Source organism: Tamandua tetradactyla, chromosome 18 (assembly GCF_023851605.1).
Source record: "Tamandua tetradactyla isolate mTamTet1 chromosome 18, mTamTet1.pri, whole genome shotgun sequence".
Lineage (NCBI taxonomy): Eukaryota > Metazoa > Chordata > Mammalia > Pilosa > Myrmecophagidae > Tamandua > Tamandua tetradactyla.
In genome coordinates this window covers 74,845,740-74,870,812 of record NC_135344.1, presented here as the reverse complement: position 1 = coordinate 74,870,812, position 25,073 = coordinate 74,845,740, and the positions used below count along the sequence as shown (strand labels likewise).

General features: G+C 39.7%; 1 protein-coding gene across 12 annotated transcripts in view; it reads left to right on the top strand.

Moving 5' to 3' along the window:
* PIEZO2 (piezo type mechanosensitive ion channel component 2) overlaps positions 1 to 25,073 on the top strand; it is a 562,484-nt gene that overhangs the window by 101,740 nt on the left and 435,671 nt on the right. For all 12 annotated transcript variants that reach the window (XM_077135993.1, XM_077135995.1, XM_077135992.1 and 9 more), the window contains exon 2: positions 778 to 873. In XM_077135993.1, coding sequence (XP_076992108.1) covers positions 778 to 873 — 96 coding nt within the window. The remainder of the gene's footprint in view (positions 1 to 777; positions 874 to 25,073) is intronic.

Below are 25,073 nucleotides of genomic sequence, written 5' to 3'. Positions count from 1 at the left end.
CACACCTTATAATTTTCCATTTTAACTACTTTCAAGTGTACAATCCAGTAGTGTTAATTAGTCACAATATTGTGCTCCCTTCACCAATATCCATTGCTCCAGCTTTTTCATCGAGCAGAAACTCTACCCCCATTAAATAATAAACTCTGCCCCCATTAAATAATAACTCCCTTCCCTGCCCTGCAGTCCTGGTAATCTATAATCTACTGTCTGTCTCTATGAACTTTGCTTTTTCTAGGTATTTCATATAAGTAGGATCATACAGTATTTGTCCTTTTGCGTCTGACTTATTTCACTCAATATGATGTCTTCAGGATCACCTTTGCTGAAGCGTGTGCCAGCACCTCATTCCTTTTTACAGCCGAATAGCCTACCGTTTTGTGTGCGTACCATATTTCGTTTATCTGTTCACCTGCTGATGTGTACCAGGCTGCTTCCACCTTGTCACAATTGTGAATAATGTCGCTGTGAACATTCGTGTACAAATCTGTCCAAGTCCCTGCTTTCAGTTCTTTGGGTATACCATAAGAAGTGAGATTGCTGAGTCTGGTGAGAGCTTAAGAGCAGGTAACATGTATTTTAATAATGCATTTATCTGAACACAGGATAAATGCTCAATTATGACTTTGAGCTTGATACGTCTATTTAGGCAGTTATGAGTTTTTTGATTATTTGATCCAGAGGCACCTGACACCATCATTCCAAAGTCGTTGAGCACACCTTGTTCTATTAGCCATTATCAATGACATCCTCTTTCTCTTCTCTTCCCACTTACAGCGTGTGCTTTCCGGTACAATGGGCTCTCATTCGTCTACCTTATCTACCTCTTGCTCATTCCCCTGTTCTCAGAACCAACAAAAGCAACAATGCAAGGTAAGAGATGTTTACTGTTCCATTCCACAGAGTTTTATGTAGTCTGGATGTGTGGGCTGAGCTTCCTAGATTTGTCTTCATCCAATGGGAGGGATGGGATCTGTGGCAGGGCTGGTCAAGAACAGCTGTGTGCAGTGTGTTGGGGTACCTGGTTGTGTACCTGGTTTTGTCACTTGCACAGCTGTTCTCCCTGCATACATTCCCTGTTAGGTCTTTCTGGAAGGCTTGGCCATATACCTGGAATGATGTGGATAGTTAAGACTAGTTGCAAGGATTATCAATCAAATAAGGCAGATGATGTGGCAACACTGGTATGTGCATTTACGTATTGGATAGCTGGGATGGATATGGTGGCCACTGGAGAAGAGGCAAGCAGGTGGCTTACATTTCTAAGTCACTGATCGGGAGAACGTGGCTGGAAGTAGATTCCAGTCATTATGTGATCACACATCAGTTGGGGTCTACAAAAGTGTAGATCCTTTTCCCTTGTGCTACATGAACCTCAAGGCATACCAAAACATGGTGACAATAAGTTCTGAAGCTCTGATTAGGAGACATGGTCTGTTTTTGTGAAATTATTTCATGTTTATTTGATGTCTTCCTCAAGTCTAAAAATTAAACAACTGAATTAATTCAATAAACTGTTTTCCAAACAATGCAATTGAGAGAAATAAAAACTGTCAGATGTCTTAGGTAACTGTTGTGGACCTATTATTACATGGCAGGGAAAGGAAGCTGTGTTTGACCCAACTTGGAGTAATATTGGAAAGGCCATTAGCAGAGGTTGCCAACTCATGGTGGATTTCCTTGTTAAGGATGGACTCTCTAGGACAAGAAGACCTTGGTTTTTGCAGAGCAACAAATAATGAACTCTGCCTTTCCCAATGTCCCCATTTGCTATAAAATTTTGGTTAGTTTGTTAGTACTGTGATGCTTTATGGATTTTCCTGTCTCAGGAAGGATCTAAATAATAGCTCTGCTAGGTCACTTAAATCCTTAATTCACAAAGTTAAGAAAGGTTGGAGAAGTGTGGATTTATGCAAGTCCCCATTAAACTGAAAACTCATTGTCAACTGGCCACATCAACCGCAGCCTCATGCCTAAAGAATTCAACATAAATCAAGACATTTAAACAGAATAGTTTTATGGCTTCAGAAATAAGGTTGTAACCTACAGGCAATACCTGTTTCATGGCTTGGAGCTCATTTTTCCAAGAAAGGGAGGGTTATATGCACATTCAGAATAAAATACCTTAAAAATAATTACCTGTGCCTGTTCAATAAAATTATCTATTGCTGTTATGTTGAGTTGTGTCTCCCTATTGTTTTTATTTAGAAATAAGATCATTGTGATATACCCCTTCCTATGTAGAGAACCCCCTGCCTTTTTCCTTCTTCCCTAGCTACTCAGCCCTGCCCTCTTGCCAGGGAGTCTCTGTCTCTGAAGGGAAGGGATGGATGCTCAATTCAAGCAAACAATAGGCAGTTGATTCACACCCAAGAGTTGCAAGGGCAGTGTTCAGGGAAGCATAAAATCAAGAGCATAAAGCAAATCTTCTATTTATAAAGATATATCCTGAATCAACCTGGGAGCAGTTTTATGAGAAAATGTTACAAGGTCAGTGCACAAATGAAACCCCAGTACCAGGATGTCTTCCTGTGCTGTACTCTGCAGGGGAGGTGGGGAGGGTGCCTGCTCAGAAGGCAGACCCACACGCACCTCCCAGTGAGTTGTCCGAATAGGATTGTTATTATTTATTTTCCTCCTTCCTGCATTTCAGTGCCAAGAAGCCTGGCTGGTAGGCAACACAACCTCACATATTTGCTTGCTTATGACACAATAGAGAGACTGTAGGAAAGCTATCACACGTTTTTTTTTGGATATGTTACACTCATATCCATCAAGTTTCCAAGTCTATGATTTGCAGTCTCCGACTTTAGGGTTTCTGGTGGGGGTTGGTTCTAGGGCCATCGAAGCCAACATAGAGTAGACATTTGCAAGAGAAACCCGAAAGAGGAGAGAAAGTGCAGTTTTTCAGGGACACTCAAGGTCAAACGTACTTGAACGTTCAAAATCACGTCCATACACATTTCTGATGAATCGATAAGAATGTATCGAAAGAACTGTCGGGAGCCTCTGCACTTCTCAGGCAGTCACTTGTACCCAAATCACTAGGGGGATTTGAATGGCAAAAGATAAAGCTGAAAGGACCCTTGCGCCCTGGTGGGCATTGCTGGGGCCACGTGCAGATAACGTGGCCTCCCTCTGAACTGCAAGTGTGGTGAAACCCTGGACACGTCACTTGTTCTGTTGCATTTTTAACTTGTGTGATAATTTTCCCTCTAAGTGCGTCCATAGAGGTGCCCTGTATGTGGAGAATTTTAGTCCCATTATTTAGACGTATTGTTCTGTGTCATAGTTCTTGGTATCATCCTAAATGTAAAATTCTAGACCCTCCCCAATTATTGCTTAAATGAGAAATGTCAGCTTATCTTAAGCTCAGTGCCACCAGAGGGTCAGAGATAACCCAGATATTAGCAGTGCTGTCTCCAAGCCAAGGCTAAGCAGGTTTGTTTGTACTGCTTTATGTGATCTTCCCACACTGTAATCTGCCGGGAACCCAGGGGTCCAGACAGCCTGAGAGACGCAGCATTCGGGAGCAAGTTAGGGAAGGGATCTGCGTGCACACTGACTGTGTTAGCTAAGGTTCTCTAGAGAAACAGAATCAGCAGGAGATATCTGTAAATATAAAATGTGTAAGTGTCTCACATAACCTGGGGGATGTAGAGTCCAAGGTCTGTAGGGCAGGCCACAAGCTGGCAGCTACAATGAAGGTCCTCAATGAACCCTCAGGAGAAGCTGGTTGGCTGAAGGAGGATGAGTGATTATCTCTTCTGAATCCTTAAAAGCCTTCCAGTGGTTAGATTAAGCATCACTCATTGCCAAAGACGCTCTCCTTAGCTGATTGTATGCAATCAGCTGTTGATGCAGCCAAGGTGATCATGATTTAAGTCCATGAAATGTCCTCATAGCAACAGACAGGCCAGCGCCTGCCTGACCAGGCAACTGGGCACCACCACCTGGTCGAGCTGACACATGAATCTGACCATGACACTGACCTATTAGTTGTGTGAATTAAATGAGACCATTCTATGCTATTCATTGATAAACTGCTGGACACTGACAAATTAGGAGGTGGTTGTGGTGATCTTTCCATTTAGCCTTCTATTCACTGGGTGCAACATTCCTACTACTAAGGTTGTGATTTTAGACTCTTACCAACCAGATTGACTTCCTCTGGATGCTAATCTCTTTGTCAACTCTTCCCTAAAATGCTGTATGTACTTGGTATTTGGTGTGAGTAGTGGGTGCTGGGTATGGTGGTTGCTGACACACATTATTCATCCTCTTTTGGGATGAGGGACCCACTCCCCAGTTGCCAGGCCATGCTGGCTGGTGAAGGCTCACAGATGAATCCGTCCCTAGTAATTGCTCTGTGGTGGATTGGAGGTGTGTATTCCGGAAAAGCATGCTCTCAAACTCAGTCCATCCCTGTGGGTGTGAACTTTTGTAAAGAAGATGTTTTGATGAGGTTCCCTTTGTTCAGCATGGGTGTTAGGCCAATTCCTGAAGGTCTTATAGGGAAGACCACAGAGAGAGAACCCTGAGGGAGCAGCCAAGAAGCTGGAAGTCTGTGGAATTCAGAAGAGAAGGGAAAGGCCAGCCTCAGAAGAGGAGGCTGCCATGTACACTGCCACATGACAGAAGAGCCAAAGATCAAGGACTGCTGGCAGATAGCCCCAGAATTCCAGTCTTCTGGGAGAAAACATCACCATGATGACACCTTGGTTTTGGACTTCTAGCTTCAAAACCAGTAAATTACCATTGCTTAAGCCAACCTATTGCATGGTATTTGCTTTAGCAGCTAGGAAACTAATACACTACCTTACACAAGCTGGTCCCCCATCGCCATCCCCAGTGAGAGAGGCAGGCTAGCCTCAGTGATTAGTCAACACAAGTGTGCCTAGATCCCAATCTGGAAAACTCTGAAGGGCCATCCCAGCTTCAAAGTTCCCCAGCAGCCGAGACCCCACTGCAAGGCATCACAGCTGAACCTTTCCCTCTGCAGGATCCCTCTTGCTGCAGGCCCTCAGAGGGGTGGCAACCGAGGTTCCTCCTGCCCTACGTATCTTCCTTGACACCTGATTCTTGGGAGTCAGGCTTAAGGTGTTGAAGCCCGTAGCAGGAACCATCATTTCAGATCTCTGTGAGTGGGAGTTGAGAACTGGGAGTCAGGAGAAGCAATCATGGGCAGGGGGAGGCTTAGTGGCAGAAAGCATCTCAGTGCTTACATACAACAGCACCAAAGTTCTGCCAGGTGCTTGGGTACAGTCACGCTTTGGTTTGGAATCCCGGTCTGCCATTTTAACTTGGCCTTGACCTCATTTCTTTGGACCAAGCTTTTCTCCTTTGTAAATGGAGTCCCTGTTCTCTGGGGTTATCAGGCACTGTGGGGCTCTAATGAGCAGGTATGGATTTTAAACAAAATCCGCACTGTTGCACAAATTGGAGTCATTATTCGTTGTAAAATAACATAGTTTTGAGTGGGATAAATGTACCCCCACAGTTCTCTCTGCCTGGAATGCTCTTTCCCCAGATGTGAAATGATTGGCTTTTTCTCATAATTCATATTTATCTCAGATGTCACCACCTTAGAAGGGTCTTCCATTATCCCCCTAACCAAAACAGCTGCCCATTTTTATTTCCTTATATTATGAACCAACTTATTATTTTTTTAATATTATAAGTTTCTGAAATTATTTTTGCAACCAATGATTAGCAAGAGCTGGGCTTGAAACCCACATCTATGAAGCAATTCCATTTCCCAGTGATTATCCCTGGAGACCTCTTCTGTGTGGCAGATTCTGCCCGGCCCTGGATTGGATTCTGAGCGACCTGCACAGTAAACGTTCTCTGGTCTAGCTGGCTTCATCTAAAGAAGCTGATTCTTACTCTCTCTCTCTCTCTCTCTCTCTTCTGTCTCTGTCTCCCTTTCACATACGTACACTGACTCACACCCAAGGCCAGGGAAACAGGCATCCATAATGTGCTGTCAGCCAACACAAAATTACTTCCCTCTCCAGCCCCCTAGACTGTGCAAGCACCAGCTACTGTAGACAACCTCTTTTCTTGGCTTTTGCATTTCTCAGGCAAGAGTCATCTATCAGTCCATCATGTGCCACATGCTCGCAGGATGGTTTCATTGAAATCCTTGGGAATGCCTCCACCATCTCCAACTCTCCCTGCTTCTCCAGCATTAAAGTTTTTATATGCTCCAGGGGATGAGGACCCACTGGTTGAAAAATAATGTCCTTTACATACTATTCAGTGGCAAACATGGAAAAATGTTTGCCATCAGTAACTTCATCTCTCATGCTCTTAGGGACTCACCTGAAATGAGACAGTCTTATTTTAACGCATGTATTGACTGTGTGTCTCTTGCCCTTCTACTATGGAAACTTCAAGATGGCAAGGATTTTGCTCTCTTGCCCACTACTGCATTTCCATGACCCAGACCAGTCTCTAGTGCCCCGTAGGCATATTCAGTAAAGGATGAATGGATGAACAAATGAATGAATTCAGTTCCAGAGTCTGGAGTTCTAGAAGAATTTTTGAGCACAGAAAGAGCCCTTTGCTTATCTAATTCTGCATAGCAGCACACAGCAGAGAATAGTTTATTGCATGCAGTAGGCCTCTGGAAACAGAAGCTTTGAATATGACAGACTACGGGAGTCTACTATTTTTAGATTTGATTAGAATCAGAGGAGCAAGAGGAATTGAAGAAATTAAGACTGTTAAAAATACTTACTGCTTTCACTTACAACGATGGACATTTTATTGAGGCATAAAATACCATAGTAGGGCAGTGCAACAGTGGCTCAGCAGGCAGAGTTCTCGCCTACCATGCCGGAGGTCCAGGTTCGATTCCCAGTGCCTGCCCATGCCAAAAAAAAAAAGAAACATAGTAAAGGAAATTAATCTTTTCTTGCTGTTTGCTAACAGTGTGTTTTACATTCAGAATTGAGACCACACTCTATTACATTTATGGACTAACATATAATTAACTTCAGGTGGCCTACAGAGTTCAAATTGATAAGACGTTAAATTCTTTAACCAGCACACGATGGGCTTTATATACCTTGTGGTACCTTGAGTACGGCCCATGGATCAGTGTGGTGGGGACTTACACTTTGCTTGCATGGACCATAAGAATGAAGATGTGTGAGATGTGGAAGAAGGCCACCGCAGGTGCTGAATAGAATCAGCTAATATTATTAATATTATCTTGATATACAACATTACTGCTTATTTCTTTGCACATCAGTGTCCTGCTCATTTGTATGACTTTGGCAGTCTAGCTGAGAACTTCCAGGATGTTTAGTATGCTGCCCCTAGATCCCACTATTTCTGATTTCTTGTTGAGTAACATTTTGGCTCAGTTACCCACTGATAGGGAACTTGTAACACTACCTACTAAGTACGTATTATTTGCATACATTAATTAATTGAATTTTCACAACGACCTTTGAGGAAGCTATTGTTATTTACAAGAAATTATCAAAGGTCACTGATCAAGACCAAGTTCCGGGTGGGTTCCTATGCAGCCTGAGGTCACATGGTGCCACATGGATGGGCCAGGATTTGAGTTCAGGCCACCTGGCTCCCAGACCGTGATCTTAACCTCGTGCCCTGTGTGGAACAAAATGCCTGGGGATTTGCAGGGGAAGAGGGAAAAGGGTCACTTAATAAATGCATGTTGGTTGATGGATTAGCTGGCTCTGGAGAGAAAGAGGTGATCGGAATATATTTAAGGGAGCTATTTCAATATGTATTGGTGCAGATCAATGATGCATGTCATCTAAAAAATACATCACATGAAGTGTGACTGCGTATTTCTTTCAACAAATAGTAATTGGAAGACTACCCTTCACAAAACACCCTGCTTGGTTTTGTAGATGCCAAAAAGGTGAAGAAAAGCATAGCTTCTCTAGAGTAGCCTCACAAACACATTTGTGGAGTGGTTGATTTTTGAAGGTCATTATCTTTGGAAGCCATATACTTATGTGGGTGATACTGCCATTTCTCTGAGCTTATCAGAACTTATCCTCTTGAAGTTTCCTTAAGAGTTTGCCTTGAATAGGCTCAATGTTGGCAAACCATTGACCTTTTAAGGAGAGTCCGATTTTTATAGTGTTTGGAGTCAACTTTGATGGGGGAAAACAGGTGATCAAATTAGTCATGTCAATTTTAGGCAAAAATACTAGAGTATTTGTTATTTAAAAAAATTGCCAGGAGACAGCTCCTCATTATAAATGAGGAAGTTTAATGCTTACTTGGATGGGAACAGTACTGTTGACACATATGCCTTGACAGATCCACGTGGAATCAAGGCACCTCTTTCTGCAGACTCCTGGATTTATGTGGTCTTCAGACTGTTATGAAATGTGAATCCCAGATGAGAAGGCAGCGTGTGAAGGAAGCATTGAGTAACTAGATTTATGCTAGAATATTGCCAATAATAGTCAGGCAGAGTCTGCTTGGTCAGACCAGAGGCTCTAGGGCGATACTTTAACTGAGGTTATGAGTTATAATAAAAATGCTCAACTTCCATGTCTCATTTCCCATGGGCCAAGCAGTCTCTATATATGAACCCATAAATCAGCCACATAGAAAAATGATTTATTGAAAAGGTAGAACCTCCATCCTGCATTGAAAAAAGAAATGTTTATTATCATGCTAACTAGAGTATAAATGCACTTAAGAACTAGGAATATTCTATCATGAGCTACTGATATTAATGTTCTTTCCTCCTATTAAAGAACTGGTGGGAAGATTTAATTAGTGAGACATTTTGGCCGGTCTGGTTGCCTGTTTTCCATCCGCTGCCCACTTCATCAGACCATTTCCCTGTGTCCAGGGAGATCCTTCTCGCAAAGCCAGCATCAGCTCTTGCTCATTTCGCCCACTTGGCCGTACAAACATTCTTAGTTTTGATTCTGTAAATGCTCCAAGTCCTGAGCCTTTTCCAGTTTCTTTCAGCAGGGAGTTTTGCATCTTTCCATGTACTCTCAATAATGTTGTCCTAATATATTCATTGAAGTGCCCCTAGTCTGGGATGGGAGAGAGACACATCTCCCTACAGTGTGATATCTGCTGTTTGCTGGAAATGGCTTCTGTTGCTTGCTTAGTCCAGCGAACTCTGTGCATGTGTTCTCTTATAGCTGGAGTGAAAAGGTAGGTCTCCTCCACTTAGGTTTGTAGACGGTCATTTTCTTACTGGGGGCTAATGGAAGAGGGATTGCCCACATCACAAGGCCACAGCACTTCCTGAGCTGCCTTCACCATCACCCCACAGCAATAAGATCTTAGAAGTATTGTTTTCTAATCAGTTCACGCTGGAGGCTGTTGAGTTGCAAACGCGCACACACACAAAAGCTAAGCTAAGGGCTGCAGAGATGAATTGTGCAAAGACTGAAGAACTAGGCTGAGGGGTGCAGTTATTTCTAATGAAGGTATTAGCTTTTTTTCGCAAAGGCTCAGACTCATTCTGGGGTGGTCTTTTTTTCTGAAATGTTCTCTGGGAGTGGACAACCCTGTACTGCATGAGAAAACAACTCTCGGTGGTGGGTGAAGGAAAGAAACTCTCTTTGCCTGTTGTGGATCTTTATGAAGCCCTCACCGCTCAGTTGCAATGGCCAATTCCTTCCAGAGTAGGTGAACCATGGAGCGTGGACCCTGCTTTGACTGAGGCCAGTAAGGTTACAGAAGGGCTAACATCAAAACTGCACACTGCCTGCATCCTCAGGCTTTTCCAGTATATGGTTTTGTGGAGAAGAGTTTCCCTCCTCTCTGTTAGGACAGAAGTGGGTCTCCGAAATGCCTTTTTTTTGTTGTTGTTTTTCCCTAATAAACTTTGCTTTACTCTTTCGAGTGATGTAGCCAACTCCCCTGATATACTTGCTTGTGTTTGTACTCAGAAGTTTTTGTTAAGAACGTATTTTTCTGGTGATAGGGAATCCCTTCCAACATTTGTGGGGTCAGAATTAGAAGGGGGTACGAGAAGAGAGGCTTCATTGTGCTTTGGTGACAATGGAGAGAAAGCAAAAGTTTTAGCAGACCCTGTTAACTTTTTCCAGTGTTATCCTAAAGAGGATAAAGAAGTAAAAGATATTTTAGTCTACTTAGCTTCTAGTTTGAGAGAAAGTTGTGCTCTTCACAGTGTGTGTGTGTGTGTGTGTGTGTGTGTGTGTGTGTGTGGGTATTTGTCTGAGAAACAGGCACCAAATGGGCCTTATCCTGAGGTTCTTACCCAGGATGCACTTGGCCAGAACCACTAAAGGAACTCCGAGGAAAGGAAAGTGCTGTTCCATTGGCCTCCACAAAGAGGCAAAGAGGTCTGTAACTTGTAAAGACATGTTTAGACGTCAGAGAGGAAATAGTAGCAGATATATAAAACTGCTTGTGTCTGGTTTTTGTTAAAAACACTGTTAGTCTTTGTACCATTAGGTTTATTATAACTATGTTTTATTATGTCATAAACTAAAAGGCAAGAAAATATTTAATTGAGTAAATTATTAGGTATGTGTTTTATTACCGATATCAGCTTACGCCAAAAGGAACGCTAATAAATATAATTAGATGATCATTTCTTGAACTTCTGAATAGATTAATTGAGGATCTGTTAGGTTATTTTATCTGTTCTTTTGGGGATGGTGCATACTCTATTCAGTCAGATAGAGGACATTTCAAGCAGCTCATATAATACGCAGTGTGGGAACCACTGGGTCATTTTATTATATTACTGAGGAAAGGATTTCAGAAGTCCCAACCTCTCTGCTTTGTTTGGCTATGATAAACCAAATACACAACATGACTTGACCTTTTATTTAAATGCTGTCTGTCATGATAGCGCAACATTAAGTTCACTCAAATTGAGATCTGTTTGTCAATCAGCTCTTCAAAGTATTGTTCTTTTAGTTATTCATTTGACAAACCGTTACAGGTGCTGACTCTGCCAGGCTGCTGACTCTGCCTCTGTCCTGGGCAGTGGGACAGGTAAAGGTGTTGGGCCGAGGTCTTTGTCCTCTGGGCATGAATCCAGCTCTGCCATTAACTGTTTGCCTGGGGCACTTTGCTTAAAATTCCCTAGAGCCCTTGGCTCTGTTCCTGGGCAGAATATTTAGAAACCTACAGAGCGGAAGGCACATCCACAGGTAACTAAACATGTAATGGGTGCTGAATGGGTGGAGAGAGCCTAGAGGGGAAATTGTAGTCTGGACTTAAGTTTTCAAATTTATTTTCCCTCTGAAAGTGTCCAATTTTATTTGGCTTGCATAGGGTATGTATTTTGAATCACTTTCCTTTAGTTTTGAAAGCTGGCTGGCTGCAATGGCTGGAAAAGCCTAATTTCGGAATGATTCATTTGTTAGAGGGTATAGGCTTTCCTTCATGGGTAACTGTCTCTTAAACATACACACTTATATTCGCACAAATAAATGCAAAAGAACCTTTTGAGGCTAACACTTCCATTTAGCTTTCAAACAACGGTAATCATCAAGTGTAAGAAAAATAAGGAGGTAACGTATGTAGGGTTTGCTGTATGCCAGTCACCCATTTAATTCTTACAGCATCCTTGTTTGGGAGAGAGTATCAGGAAACTGAGAAACGCTCCTGAAACTAACAATTCTTAACGTTGATTCAATGTGTGAAAGTTTATAATGGAAATCAGTTATTTAGATACTCTTTCCTCATTCTTCTTTACTTTATTTCAAAATTCATATAGAGTAAAACTACATGTAAAGATTGTACATGCCCAGTCACTTGCCTTAAGGCGTCAAAGTAGAGAATTACTATACTTTAAACCACTTTTTCGGTGTATTTCTTCAGCATTAAGCAGGCAAGAGAAATAAGTGCCCTGAAGATACTGACACAAAATATGCGTTTTTTTCCTACTAAATAAGCATTATATGAATGCCTAAAGTGTGCCAGACAATGAACTTGGCATTTGATCCGTAAATAATAGTGACTGGTCCTCTGAATCTTACATATCGCCCTTTAGTCCTCCCTTCCCCTCCCTCCCTCCCTCCCTTCCTCCCTTTATTATTATGTTTAATTAGTTTGGCCTACAGTCCTTCTCTGCATTTCAGCTTGTGACTGCTCTGCACATCTGCAGCGTCCGGGGTTCCATCACCAGTGGTCTCTTTGCAGTCTGGAGCGAGGCTGTCCAGTGTTAAGAGGTGGTTCATGGCTTTGCTGCTAGTGGACTCTGGCTGTGTGCCCAAGTCTGGTCTCCTCCCAGAGCCTGGGTGCTGACAGTAGGGTCAGTGAGGCTGTGAATGCGTGTGTGTTGAGTGTGTGTGTGCATGCGTGTGTGATCTGGAGAGGTTCCAAGTCACCAAGCTGGCCTCTGCCCTCCTCTTTCCCCCCAGCCTGGAGAGCAATCACCAGTGCTCCAGATCCCTTTATGAGGGGTTGCACATCTTTCCCTGCAGAACCAAATGGTTTACACAGACCATAGGTGCTTTTATCATATACTGAGACTGAGAAAGAGGTCAGGTCAGAGTGTGCAGAGGACGTGGCCGACGGCGAGCTAAGGACAGACAGCTTGGAGACCCCAGCAAATATGCTTTTACTGGAGGACAAGGACATCTGGTCTTTGCCCATGTACTGACCTCACAATCTTTGCTCGACAATGACTTGCCAGGAGGCTGTGTAAGAGGTGAGGATTCATTGATTGCTTATTGCTAGGCCCACCCAGCAGTCAGGTTATCAGGTAGGTCAGCGCCTGGATGCAGGCTGGGCTGTCTACTTCTCATGAAAGAAAGTGCCTGGCAAACACTCGTCCCAAATGAAGGAGCTGAGCAGGCTGCTGAGGTCCTTTCCCTTTGGAGTACATTTGTCTTTGAATACCAATAGCTGATTCTATCATTCAACCATATGTTGCTCATCAAATATTCAGCAGCTGGAGCTTCTACAAAGGCTTTTTATAGGCCACGGACATGCAGCAGGGGATAAGGAGGTCCACTATTAAAGCTGTGCTTAGGAACCGGGAATCAGCTAGTTGGAAGGGGGCATGAGATTGGAGGGGTGGTTACCTAGGAAATTGAAAAATATTTGTGGGCCAGAAGTTCATGCTGAGTTTTTGACATTGGGTGTAGCTCCCTCACAGAATCGGAAAGAATAAGTTCCATCATTTATTCATGGGAAAACTCTACTGTAAGAAGATCGAAGTTCATTGAATAGTGGACCTGGGTAAAGTGCTGATTGATTGATCCATTTGTTTACCAGTATTTATGAGGCAGCTGTTCTTTCCAAACACTGTGTTGGGAACTGGTAATATAACAGTAAGCAAAAATAGATATAGCCCCTATAATCCAGAAGCTTACTGTGATGCTAAAGTATAAGTTAAATTTTATAGAATGCCAGCCAAAGCCAAGTTTGAAAAATAGGATATTAGTCACAGACGTTCTAAGGATGAGAGTACATTATATTGTTAGGGATGGATTTCTAAATATTGCAGTCACAATTTTCTTTAAGATGGGTTATGCCATAACAATTTGGAAAATGCAATGGCTAAGGTGTGCCTCTATAAAATTGTTACATCTTTCTTTTTAGTGAAGTGTTCTCTGTATTTGATTTGCAATTAATAGTGTCTTTCCTGAGATTTTTCTTGGAAGCCTGGAATTTAAATATAGGACACAGGTTCTATCTCTGGGAGTGCCACAGTGTCCATTATTTGTTGTCCTTACAGGCACGGTGCAGAGAAGAGGTGGGGGAAAGCGAGCCTTTGCATCGTTAGTATTGATGTTTGAACGTTAGCTCTCACATTTCACAAATATTTTTACAATCATTCACAACAATATCTTTTAAAAATATTTTTATTGTAAACAACAAACAAACATATGAACATTGTTGACATGCAAACATTCTTGACATGGTTACAATCAATGGCTCACAATATCATCACATAGTTGTGTATTCATCACCATGATCTGTTTTTGGAACATTTGCATCTCTCCAGCAAAAGAAATAAAAAAGAAATAAAGAAAAAACTTGTACATGCTATACCCTTTACCCCTCCCTTCATTGACCACTGGTATTTCAATCTAGTTAATTTATTTTTATCTTTGTTCCCCCTATTATTTGTTTATTTCTTATCCGTGTTTTTTACTCATCTGTCCAATCCATAGATAAAAGGAGCATCAGACACAAGGTTCTCACAATCACACAGTCACATTGCAAAAGCTATATCATTATGCAATCATCTTCAAGAAACATGGCTACTGAAACACAGCTCTACAATTTCAGGTACTTCCCTCTAGCCACTCTAATACACCATAAGCTAAAAAGGCAAGAGCTATATAACGCATAAGAATAACCTCCAGGATAACCTCCCGACTGTTTGAAACCTCTCAGCCATTGACACTTTATTTTGTCTCCTTTCTCTCTTCCCCCGCTTTGGCAAGAAGGTTTTCTCAATCCCTTGATACAGAGTCCCAGCTCATTGTAGGATTTCTGTCCCACGTTGCCAGGGAGGTTTACACCCCTGGGCGTCATGTTCCACGTAGAGAGGGGGAGGGCAGTGAGTTTACTTGCCATGTTGATGAAAGAGCGAGGGACCACATCTGAGCAACAAAAGAGATTCTCTGGGGGTGACTCTTAGGCCTAATTTTAAGTAGGCTTAGCCTGTCCTTTGCCAGGATGTTTCATATGAACAAACCCCAAGATTGAGGGCTCGGCCTATTGATTTGGTTGTCCCCATCACAACAATATCTTAACAGATAAATATTATTATTTTTCCCCACCTTAGAAATGAGGAATTAACTCAGATGAACTCATCAGTTGTTACATAGTGAGCAAATGTAAATGTATATATATCTATGTATGTATAGGTACATGCACGCATGTGAATGCATATGTACACATACAGATATACATATAATTACTTCTGAAATATTTTAATATAATTTTTTTAATTAGGGAAGTTGTATGTTTACAGAAAAATCATGTAAAAATTACAGCATTCTCATGTACTCTCCCTATTATTGACACTTTGCTTTAGTGTGGTATCTTTGTTACAACTGATGAAGTAATATTAAAATTGCACTATTAACTATGATCATACTTTACATTAAGTGTATTTTCCCCATATACCACCCTATTATTAACAGCCGTAGTAGTGACATACATTTGTACATCTGTACTAGTGTTGTACATTCATGAAAGAACATTTTTATACCTGTACTATTAATGATAGCCTATCATTTACAAGAGGGTTCATTGTGTTATGAAGTCCTATGTCTTAGCTTTTAATTTTTATTCTGGGAACATACATACAATCTAAAATTCCCTCTTTTGACCATATTCACAAAAGTAATTCAGTGCTGTTAATTATATTCACAATAACATGTTGCCATTATCACCATCCATTTCCAAACCTTTACAATCAACCGAAACAGAAATTCTGTACAATTTAAGTATTAACTCCCCATTCTCTACCCCCTACCCAGACCCTGCAAACTAATATTGTAGATTTTAACACTATGAGTTTGCTTGTTCAAATATTTTGTATTTATAAACTCATATAATAATTGTCCTTTTGTGTCTGACTTATTGTACTCAACATGATGTCTTCAGGTTTCATCCATATTGTCACATGTATCAGGATTTCAATCCTTTTCATGGCTGAATAATATTCCATTGTATGTATATACCACATTTTATTTATCTATTCATGGACACTTGGGCTGCTTACATCTTTTGACAATTGTGAATAATGCCGCTATCAACATTGGTGTGCAAGTATATGTTTGAGTCCCTGCTTTCAGTTCCTTTGGGTATATACCTAGTAGTGGGATTGCTGGATCATATGACAACTCCATGCTTAGCTTCCTGAGGATTCACCAAACTGTCTTCCATAGCAGCTGCCCCATTTTACATTCCTACTAGCAAAGAATGGAATTTTTCTCCATAACCTCAACAACCACTTTTTATAGTAGCCATTCTAGTGGGTGTAAAATGTCTATTTTTTTAATTGGTTTGTTTGTCTTTTTATTGTTGAGTTGTAGGATTACTTTATATAATCTGATATTAAACATTTATTGGATATGTGGTTTCAAAATATTTTCTCCCATTTTGTATGTTATCCTATCACTTTTGTGATAAAGTCCTTTGATGCACAAAAGTGTTTAATTTTGGTGAGGCTCCATTTATCTATTTTCTCTTTTATAAAGCTTCTGCTTTGGGTGTAAAGCACTGCCTAACACAAGATCCTGAAGATGCTTTCCTATATTTTCTTCTAGGAGTTTTATAGTTCTGGTTCTTGTATTTAGATCTTTGATCCATGTTGGGTTAATTTTTGTATCTGGTGTGAGATGGGGTCCCCTTTCATTCCTTTGAATATGAATATTCAGTTCTCCCAGCATCATCTATTGAAGAGACTATTCTTTCCTAAGTGAATGGACTTGAGACCCTTGTCAAAAATCAGTTGTCTGTGCTCTAGTGGCCAATGAGAGGTAGGGGTAAGGGATGCATGAGTTTTTTTCTTTTTATTTCTTTTTCTGGAGTGATGCAGATGTTCTGGATGAATGCACAACTATGTGATGACACTGTGAGCCACTGATTGTACACCATGTATGGAATGTATGTGTGTGAAGATTTGTCAATAAAAATATTAAAAAAACAGTATGGAAAAAAATAATAACAGGGATAAGGGGTAAAATAAATTGGGTAGATTGAAATAGTAGTGGCCAATGAGAAGGAGGGGTAAGGGGTATGGGATGTATGGTTTTTTCTTTTTTCTTTTTGTTTCTTTTCATATAGTGATGCAAATGTTCTAAAAATTATTCTGGTGATTAATACACAACTATGTGATGATATTGTGAACCCTTGATTGTATGCCATGTATGGACTGTTTGTGTGTGAGGATTTGTTAATAAAAATATTTTTAAAAATCAATTGGCCATAGATATAGAGTGTCTATTTGTGAACTCTAATATTTATTCCATTGGTTGATTTATTTATCCTTGTGCCAGTTGCATAGTCTTTTGACCACTGTAACTTTATAATAAGCTTTAAAGCCAGGAATTGTGAGTCCTTCCACTTTGTTCTTCTTTTTCAACATATTTTTTGGATTTTGGGGTCCCTTACCCTGCCAAGTAAATTTGATAATTGGTTTTCTGTTTTTGCATCCTAAGCTGCTGGAATTTCATTGGAATTGTGTTGAATCTGTAAATCATTTTTGGTAGAATTGACATCTTAACAATATTTAGTCTGCCAATCCAAGAACATGGAATGTCCTTCCATTAATTTAGATCTTCCTTGATTTCTTTAGCAATGTTTTGTAGTTATCTCTGTGCAAGTCCTTTGCATCCTTAGGTGCAAATTTACTCTTAGATATTTTATTCTTTCTATTGCTATTATAAAAGGATTTTTTCTTGATTTCCTCCTCAGGTTGCTCATTAGTGGTATATAAAAACATAACTGATTTTGCATGTTGATCTTACACACTGCCACATTGCTGAATTTGTTATTAGCTCTAGTAGCTTTCTTGTAGATTTTTTTAGACTTTCTATAAATAGAATCATGTCGTCTACAAGTAGTGAAAGATTTATATTTCATTTACAATTTGGATGCAATTTATTTCTTTTTCTTGCCTAAATGCTCTGGCTAGAATGTCAATGTTAAATAATAACGAGGATAATGGGCATCCTTGTCATATTTCAGATCTTAGAGGGAAAGCTTTCAGTCCTTCACCATTTTTAAGATGTTAGCTATGCGTTTTTCATATATTTCCTTTATCATGTTGAGGAAGTTTCCTTCAATTCATATTTTTCTAAGTGTTTTTATCAAGACCAGATGCTGGATTTTGTCAAATGCCCTTTCTGTGTCAATTGAGATATTAATCTTCTTCTTTCCCTTCATTTTTTTAATATGGTGTATTATATTAATTGTTTGTCTTCTCTGGAACCATCCTTGCATACTTGGGATAAAACCCATTTGATCATGATGCATAATTCTTTTAATGTCCTGTTGTATTTGATTTGGAAGTATTTTGTTGAAGATTCTTGCATCTATATTCATAAAAGAAATTGGTCTGTTATTTTCTTTATTTGTAATATTTTTAACATCTTTTGTATTAGGTTGATGTTGGTCTCATAGACTGAGTTGGGTAGTGCTCCCTCTTCAAAATTTTAGGAAGAGTTTGAGCCAGATTTGTGTTCATTCTTCCTGGAATGATTGATAGAATTCACCTGTGAAGCCATCTGGTCCTGGACTTTTCTTGGGAGGTTTTTTGTTGACTGACTCAATTTCTTAGATTTTAATTGGTCTGTTGAAGTCTTCTATTCTTCTAGAGTCAGTGTAGGTTGTTCATGTGTTGCTAGTAATCTGTCTATGTCATTTCGGTTGTCTTATTTAGTGGTACAAATTTTTCTTAGTAGCCTCTTATAATCCTTTTTATTTCTGTGGTGTCAATTTTAATGTCCTCCCCTTAGTTCTGATTTTACTTATTGACATCTTCTCTTTTTCCCTTGTCAGCTAACTAAAGGTTTGTCATTTTTGTAACTTTTCAAAGAACCACTTATGATTGGTAATGCTCTCTATTGTTGATTTTTAAATTTTTCAATTTCCTTTACTTCTGCTCTAATCTTTTGTTACTTCTTTCTTTCTGTGTTGCTTTGGATTTAGTTTGTTGTTCTCTTCCTGGTTCCTCTAGGTGCGCAGTTTGGTCTTTCATTGAAGCTGTTTCTTCTTCTTTAGTGTTAGTACTTAGGGTTCTAAATTTCCTTCTCAGCACTGCCTTCACTGCATCTCATAAGTTTTAATATGTTGTGTTCTCATTTTCATTCATCTCAAGATATTTATTGATTTCCCTTTCAATTTCTTCTTTGACCCACTGATTGTTTAATAGTGTGTTATTTAACTTCCATATATTTGAGGATCTTCCAGTTCTTTGCCTGATATTGATCCTCATCATCGTTTTATTATGGTCAAAGAAGATGCTCCATACAATTTCAGTCTTCTAAAACTTATTGATACTTGTATTGTGACCCAACATGTGGTCTGTCCTGGAGAGTGATCCATGTGTGCTTGACAAGAATGTATGTCCTGCGGTTCTGAGATGTAATGTTCTGAATATGACTGTTAGATCTAATTTATTCCTCATGTTATTCAAGTTCTATGCTTCCTTATTGATCTTCTGTATGGATTTTCTATCACTTACAAAGTTTTGAATCCCAATTATGGATCCAAATGGGCCCTAACTATGGACAAGCATGAAGGAAATGTTAGCAGAGATCTTGGAAAATGGTACTACCAGCATATTGACAAGACAACTTCCAACTTATAGTAACATTATTTAAAAAGTGACAGTAAATTCTTTGCTAACTTCAGGAAGTATACTTGCTTAGGGAGAATATGGATTCTTTGTTCCATGAATTTTTCTTATTTTCAGTTCTTGTTTAACCTAGGGATTTGTTCTCATTCTCTCTCTCTCCCTCTCCCTTTCCCTCTCCCTCTTTTACTTATTGGCATCTTCTCTTTTTTTCTTTGTCAGCTAATTAAGGGTTTGTCATTTTTTTATCTTTTCAAGGAACCACTTTGATTTTTGTAGTCAAAATTGAAGCCTTTCCTTCCTTCTCTTTCTCCCTCCCTCTACACTCCACCTGCTATACACAAGACAAAAGCTCCACAATGAATATGTTATATATAGTTTATACACATATATGTACATATAATCACTATGATTGTCAGATAAAGTATAGGCTAGTCAGCTAAGTTTGAATTTCAGTTATATAACAAATACTCTTTTGTATAATTAAGTCCCAAGTTGCATCGGCTCTGCTTATTTTAAAAGTTTTATTGCTTTTTTGTTTGAAACTTAAATTTAACTGGTTGTTCCTGTGTTTTTATTTGACGCATCTGGCAACCTTGATAACTATACGTATATGCCATCTGTGTATGTGGGCATGTGTGTGTGTGTGTGTGTGTGTGTGTGTGTGTAAAGAGAGGAGATATTTTCTCCTTTTTCAAGTTATCATTTACATGCCTCTGTTTGGACACCATGAGAAAAGCATTCCTAAATGCAGTTTAATGCCAAAGGTTGATTTTCTCTGCTGACCATTCATTTATACAGAAATAACGTTACAAACGTATTGGAAATCTGATCAGGCTAGGATTATTGTTAGCTAATTCAATTTATAACTGGAGTATTCCCCCTTTATATGCCCAAATGGTTTTTTTGATAAAATATCTTTTAGGCTTAAAGTCAGCTAACTGACAAAACTAAGTTATCAGCAGTTTCATCTCTGTAGATGCAGATTCTTAACTATCAATTCAGTTGAACTTAGAATGGAGGTTAGGACACCTGCGTTATTTTATTAGTGTGAGGTATGTATTGCCATTTTACAAGGTACTCAAAATGCTGTGGGTTTTATTTCCTGCCTTTCTTTTTCCGCCTCCCACAGTTTTAGGATGTCTGAGTGATTTCTCCAGCAGACACACACATCCTGGTGACAAGTATAATTGCCTTTCTAACCAGGAGCCTCTCCCCAGGCTCCCAAGCCCTATGGTTGAAGACAATTCCTCCCCTCCCTGTGTCCACCTTTTCCTATCACCAGGTCTGCTTCTGGCAACATCATCTCCAGGGTGCCATTTTTCAGTGAACAAGCCACTGATTAATCATCAGTGGCATTTATTCACCTTCTGGTGAGTCTTGGAATGCTTTTACTGTTGAAGCAGCAAAAGTTCCTCTTCCTATACTTGCCATGTGAAACGTGGCCACACCAGGTCAGAGGGAGTGTGTACAAAGTGCCCATTGGCTGTCTCAGTCGGAGGCGTGTGTGTGTGTATATAGGTTCTGAGCTGCAAGCCCACTGCTGGCTCTCTGGGGACCTTTCTCCTGAGAGTTGAAGGGGCGGTGGCCAGGACCAAGACACTGCGACCGTCCTCTAGGAACTCTACAGTGCAGATTTCTCAGGAAATCTTAGGAGGGGAGTTTAGTCTTAGTTGATGGAATAGAAACACATTTCTCTCTCTTAGGGGAGATGACTAGAGGGTGCCCCATATTACCTCCTGCCAACAGTGCAAACACTGCAGAGGGATAGCCTCTCTCCAAGGGGGATTGTTGGCTTTGAACCCAACAGAGTTAAAGAGAAGTAGGGGTTAGAAAATGCTGGAAAACCAGGAGCTTACCTGGACGAACGCAGCAGGACATAGGTGCAGTGGGCAGAGTGAGACCGTCACTCTTTCTGCTCAGTCTTACATATAATATTTTATGCAGCTGGATCTTGCACTAATTGGCCAGATGGATACTGACTGAACAATAATTAGACTGTTGTAGAGTTATGTGAAGAAATAACCAAAGTGAAGTTCCTTACAGCCTTTTTTTACTTCATTTTCCAAATATTGTAGCATCCATGTTTTTTCCTAAGTTGTATGAAAGCAGTGATAATGTGTCTTGTTTTCTCACATTAAGACCCATCCAATTGCCATATTAGGAAAAAGATGAACAAATTTAATCCAAACATAAAACAACCACAGATGTGGGGAGATAATGCGGTAGAATAAACAATGACTAACACTGATTTCCTCCAGCTCCAATTATTTCATTTAAAAACCCACTGACCTTTGAAAACAATGGAAGTGGCTGTCTGGAACACAGGATGGATTCTGTAGTGCTGCTTTTCCTTCTCCAGCAAGGCTTTGTCCATTCATAACCTCACTGTTAAGACCTGTTGAGCTCATTCTCTTCTCTGATCTGCACAGACTTCTAGCAGTTCCTGAGCTGGCTGTTTAATGCTATTTATTCCTAGGGCTTTGTGACTAAATTTGGGGAACTTGGTGATATCTGGTTGGTGGCTGGAGAGCAGTTTCTCTAAGTTCCAAATTGTGCATATTTTGGTGTCCATCCCTCTTTAGGGTTTGCTGGCAAATGACCCCAGAAAGTCTTGTACAGTGCTGTGAGCAGTTTAAATTAAAGGCAAACCATTTAATGATTTAGGGTTTGGAATTTTTTTTCCAAACAGCTGGTCAAGCTCAGGAAAACTTGCAAGCATCTTGGGCTGTGCACCATCTCACCCAGAGAGAGGATTCAGTTCCACCAGGGGGAGCTAGTTTGTTCCAGAGTATCAACTGTGATACTTCCACGCCTTTCAGACAACTCTTTCCAATGCCATTTAATTGTCCTCCTTTATACTTTTTTTTTTTTTGGTAGAAAAGTAAAGTTATATTAAACTTTTTATTGTCATTATTTTCTGGATTCTGAATTGTGACAAATCAAAAAAGTTGTTGGAAAGGAGACTAAGAGAAACCATCTCCCATTAGAACTCACTGCATGTTGTCACCCAGTTGCGTAGTCTTTCCATACTAAGGGTGATCACGGGGTGGGCGCCAAAGGGCAGGAGAAAATATTGTAGAAAGGGGGAAAGTTCCAAAGCAACCCTTCTACTTGGGTGCTTGGATCATATTGATATCAGCTCATCTATTATCTACAGGAATGGTGTAATCCTGGAAATTATGTAGGATTCCAAGACAAATTCTTCTGTGCTGTCATTGAAGAATAACATCAAAGTATCCAGTTATGGAATGAATTTTAATTATACCTCAAAAGTGTTTTATTTATCAGTGATGAAAATGGCAGATATAGCCTCAATATGTTCTCCTTGATACACTTATTACCTCCTAAACTTCTAATGGCGATTTTCTAAGTTAGAATTTAGGAAAATAGAAATAAACTGTTGTCTCTAAATTCAAGGAGTTTATAGTAATCTCCTTCTCAGAGTTTATATTTTGAATTAATATTAAATGAATAAGCAAAACATTGTGTGATAGTATAATAATATCAGAGATAGTTAAAGCTTATTGTTGTGTATCTGAAGAGGAAAGAATTGTTCTCGATGATGAAGTACTTCTACTGAAAATGCTGATCTTGGTTCAATATGATTAAATTTAGTCCTTCTTTCGGGAAGTGTTTGGCTAACAAGTCCACTGTTTCTCAAAGCTTCTCCTGAAAAAGAAAATGAAAGCAGACCCTTGTCATCTATACTGAGATGTATAAATTTGACTTTCAGACCTGCAGTTTATCTAATCCAACCTACATGGCTCTTGTTGAAAAGAGTGTGTCTGTTTGTGTCCGTAGGGACAGGGAGAATCTAAGAGGTCAGTGCAGGTGGGTTTCTATTTCATAATAATTCATTGGGAAGATATACCCTCAGGTGTTTTAATATACCAACACCTGAGTTTAAAAAAAATACCACATATTTTTTAAAACATATCAAATTTTGAAACTTATTTTTGCTAATATTTAGTCCTGAGGTGGTTAGGTAAAGGACAGAAAGTGTGTTTGTGTGTGTGTCTGTGTGCATATCTATTTAAATAGAGCCACCTTAATAAGTGGCGATCTTTAGGGCAAAAGCATGGGGAAACAAGAGGAAAATGAGAAAGTTAGAAGAAATCAGAAACTTTGCCTGAATGTCTGAAAGGACAGCAGTACTGTTCTGTAACATAAAGCCAGAAAATGGAGCATAATGAAAAAACCTTTTCCAAAGCAGAAATCTGTTAAAATGATGTCTTTACCCTGCCCTGCAGCTGGCACGGATTTATTTTGCTTTTCTGCCTATAGAATGTTCCACTTGCCTGCAAAGAAAGTCAAGTCAATAATTGTGTTACCGTCTGCGAAGCGACTGCTGCTGCCACCTAATCATTTGCTGAGCATGGATTTTTAAGCATGTAGACCATGTTGATGCATTTCAATGAATTAGTTAAGCCATATAAGTAATCTCACTTCTCTTTCCTTCCCTCTTGTCTCCTCTCTTTCCTCTTCTCCTGCCTTCCTTTTTCTTTTCATTTTTAGCATGCAATCTTATGTGCAGTGTGAGTCTGGTCATTGGGGATGATTCTGTAGACTAAGGATGTCATCGATAGATTAAGCAATCTCTTTGTGGAAGAGCAGTGACCATCCACACACTTCCTGTAAAGGCACTGAGGTTTCACAGCCAAGCTTCTCGTTGTGTTCTCTATTATTATGTCATTCTTATTTACTTGAAGGAGTTGGAAAGACTACGCATGGTCTTTTTTTATTTTTATTTTTCTTATTTTTTTTAATTTAAGGAAACCAACAATACACTTAGAACTATCAACAATGGCTACCATAGTTAGCTTAACCATAGGCATATTTAAATAAAGTGTTCATATAATCATTGTAAAGCCTGCGTTTGTGCAGTAAGTTTCATAAACCAATTTAAAATTAAGGCAATAAGGAAAAAGTCTACATATTCAGATAGCAAATTTCTTAAATTCTAAGCATTAAGCACTAACTTAGATATCGTGTGATCTGAGCATAGCCTTTGAAAACTAATAAAATAACCTGGTATATCTAATTTGTCACTCCCAGCTATACTTATGGATTTACTAGACCTATTCTTATTTATTTATTTATTTGCATTGACCAATGAGGAGATTGAAGTTCAGATAAGTTTTATAATCTATCCAAGGTCCCACATAACCAAGTGGTAAAGCCAAAATAGGGACCTACCTGTTTTGAATTCTGGTTCGGTGCTGTTTCCTAACTACTTTGCTGCTTCCCAAATACACTCAGGGGGTGTCAGCATGAAATAGGGGCGTTCATCCTTCATGCAGGAAGTTTGCATAAGAAGCACTCCATCCCCATCTCAGTGGGTATTGAGAAACACCAGGTGAGGAGAATAAATTGGATTTGGACCTAAAGCTTCTGGAACGGATGGTGATTCTTAAATAAGAGCCACCGACTTACACTTGGCATGGGAATGGTTACTTTTTAATTTCCTGTCTTTGAGTAAGTTTGGGTTAAAAATTAAGGAAGGAGAATGCAACTTAGAAATAATGTTGCTCAGCTAAGCTGTTTTAAAGTTTATGGCTTTTTCTTTGCAAGCAATCTGTGTTATCCAAATAGAATATGATGAACTGTATGTGGATGGGTGGTATGAATTTTTTATGGCTATGTTATTTTATGGTGGTTCTGGTGGCTGGATTCTGCATGAAAATTACAGAGACCATAATATTATTGAAGGCCTCTGAAGGTGTGCCGAACAATTTTTACAATGTTTTGAGCCAATAAAAAATTAGTGTGATGTTTGTCCATTCCATCTTACCTCTCACCTAAT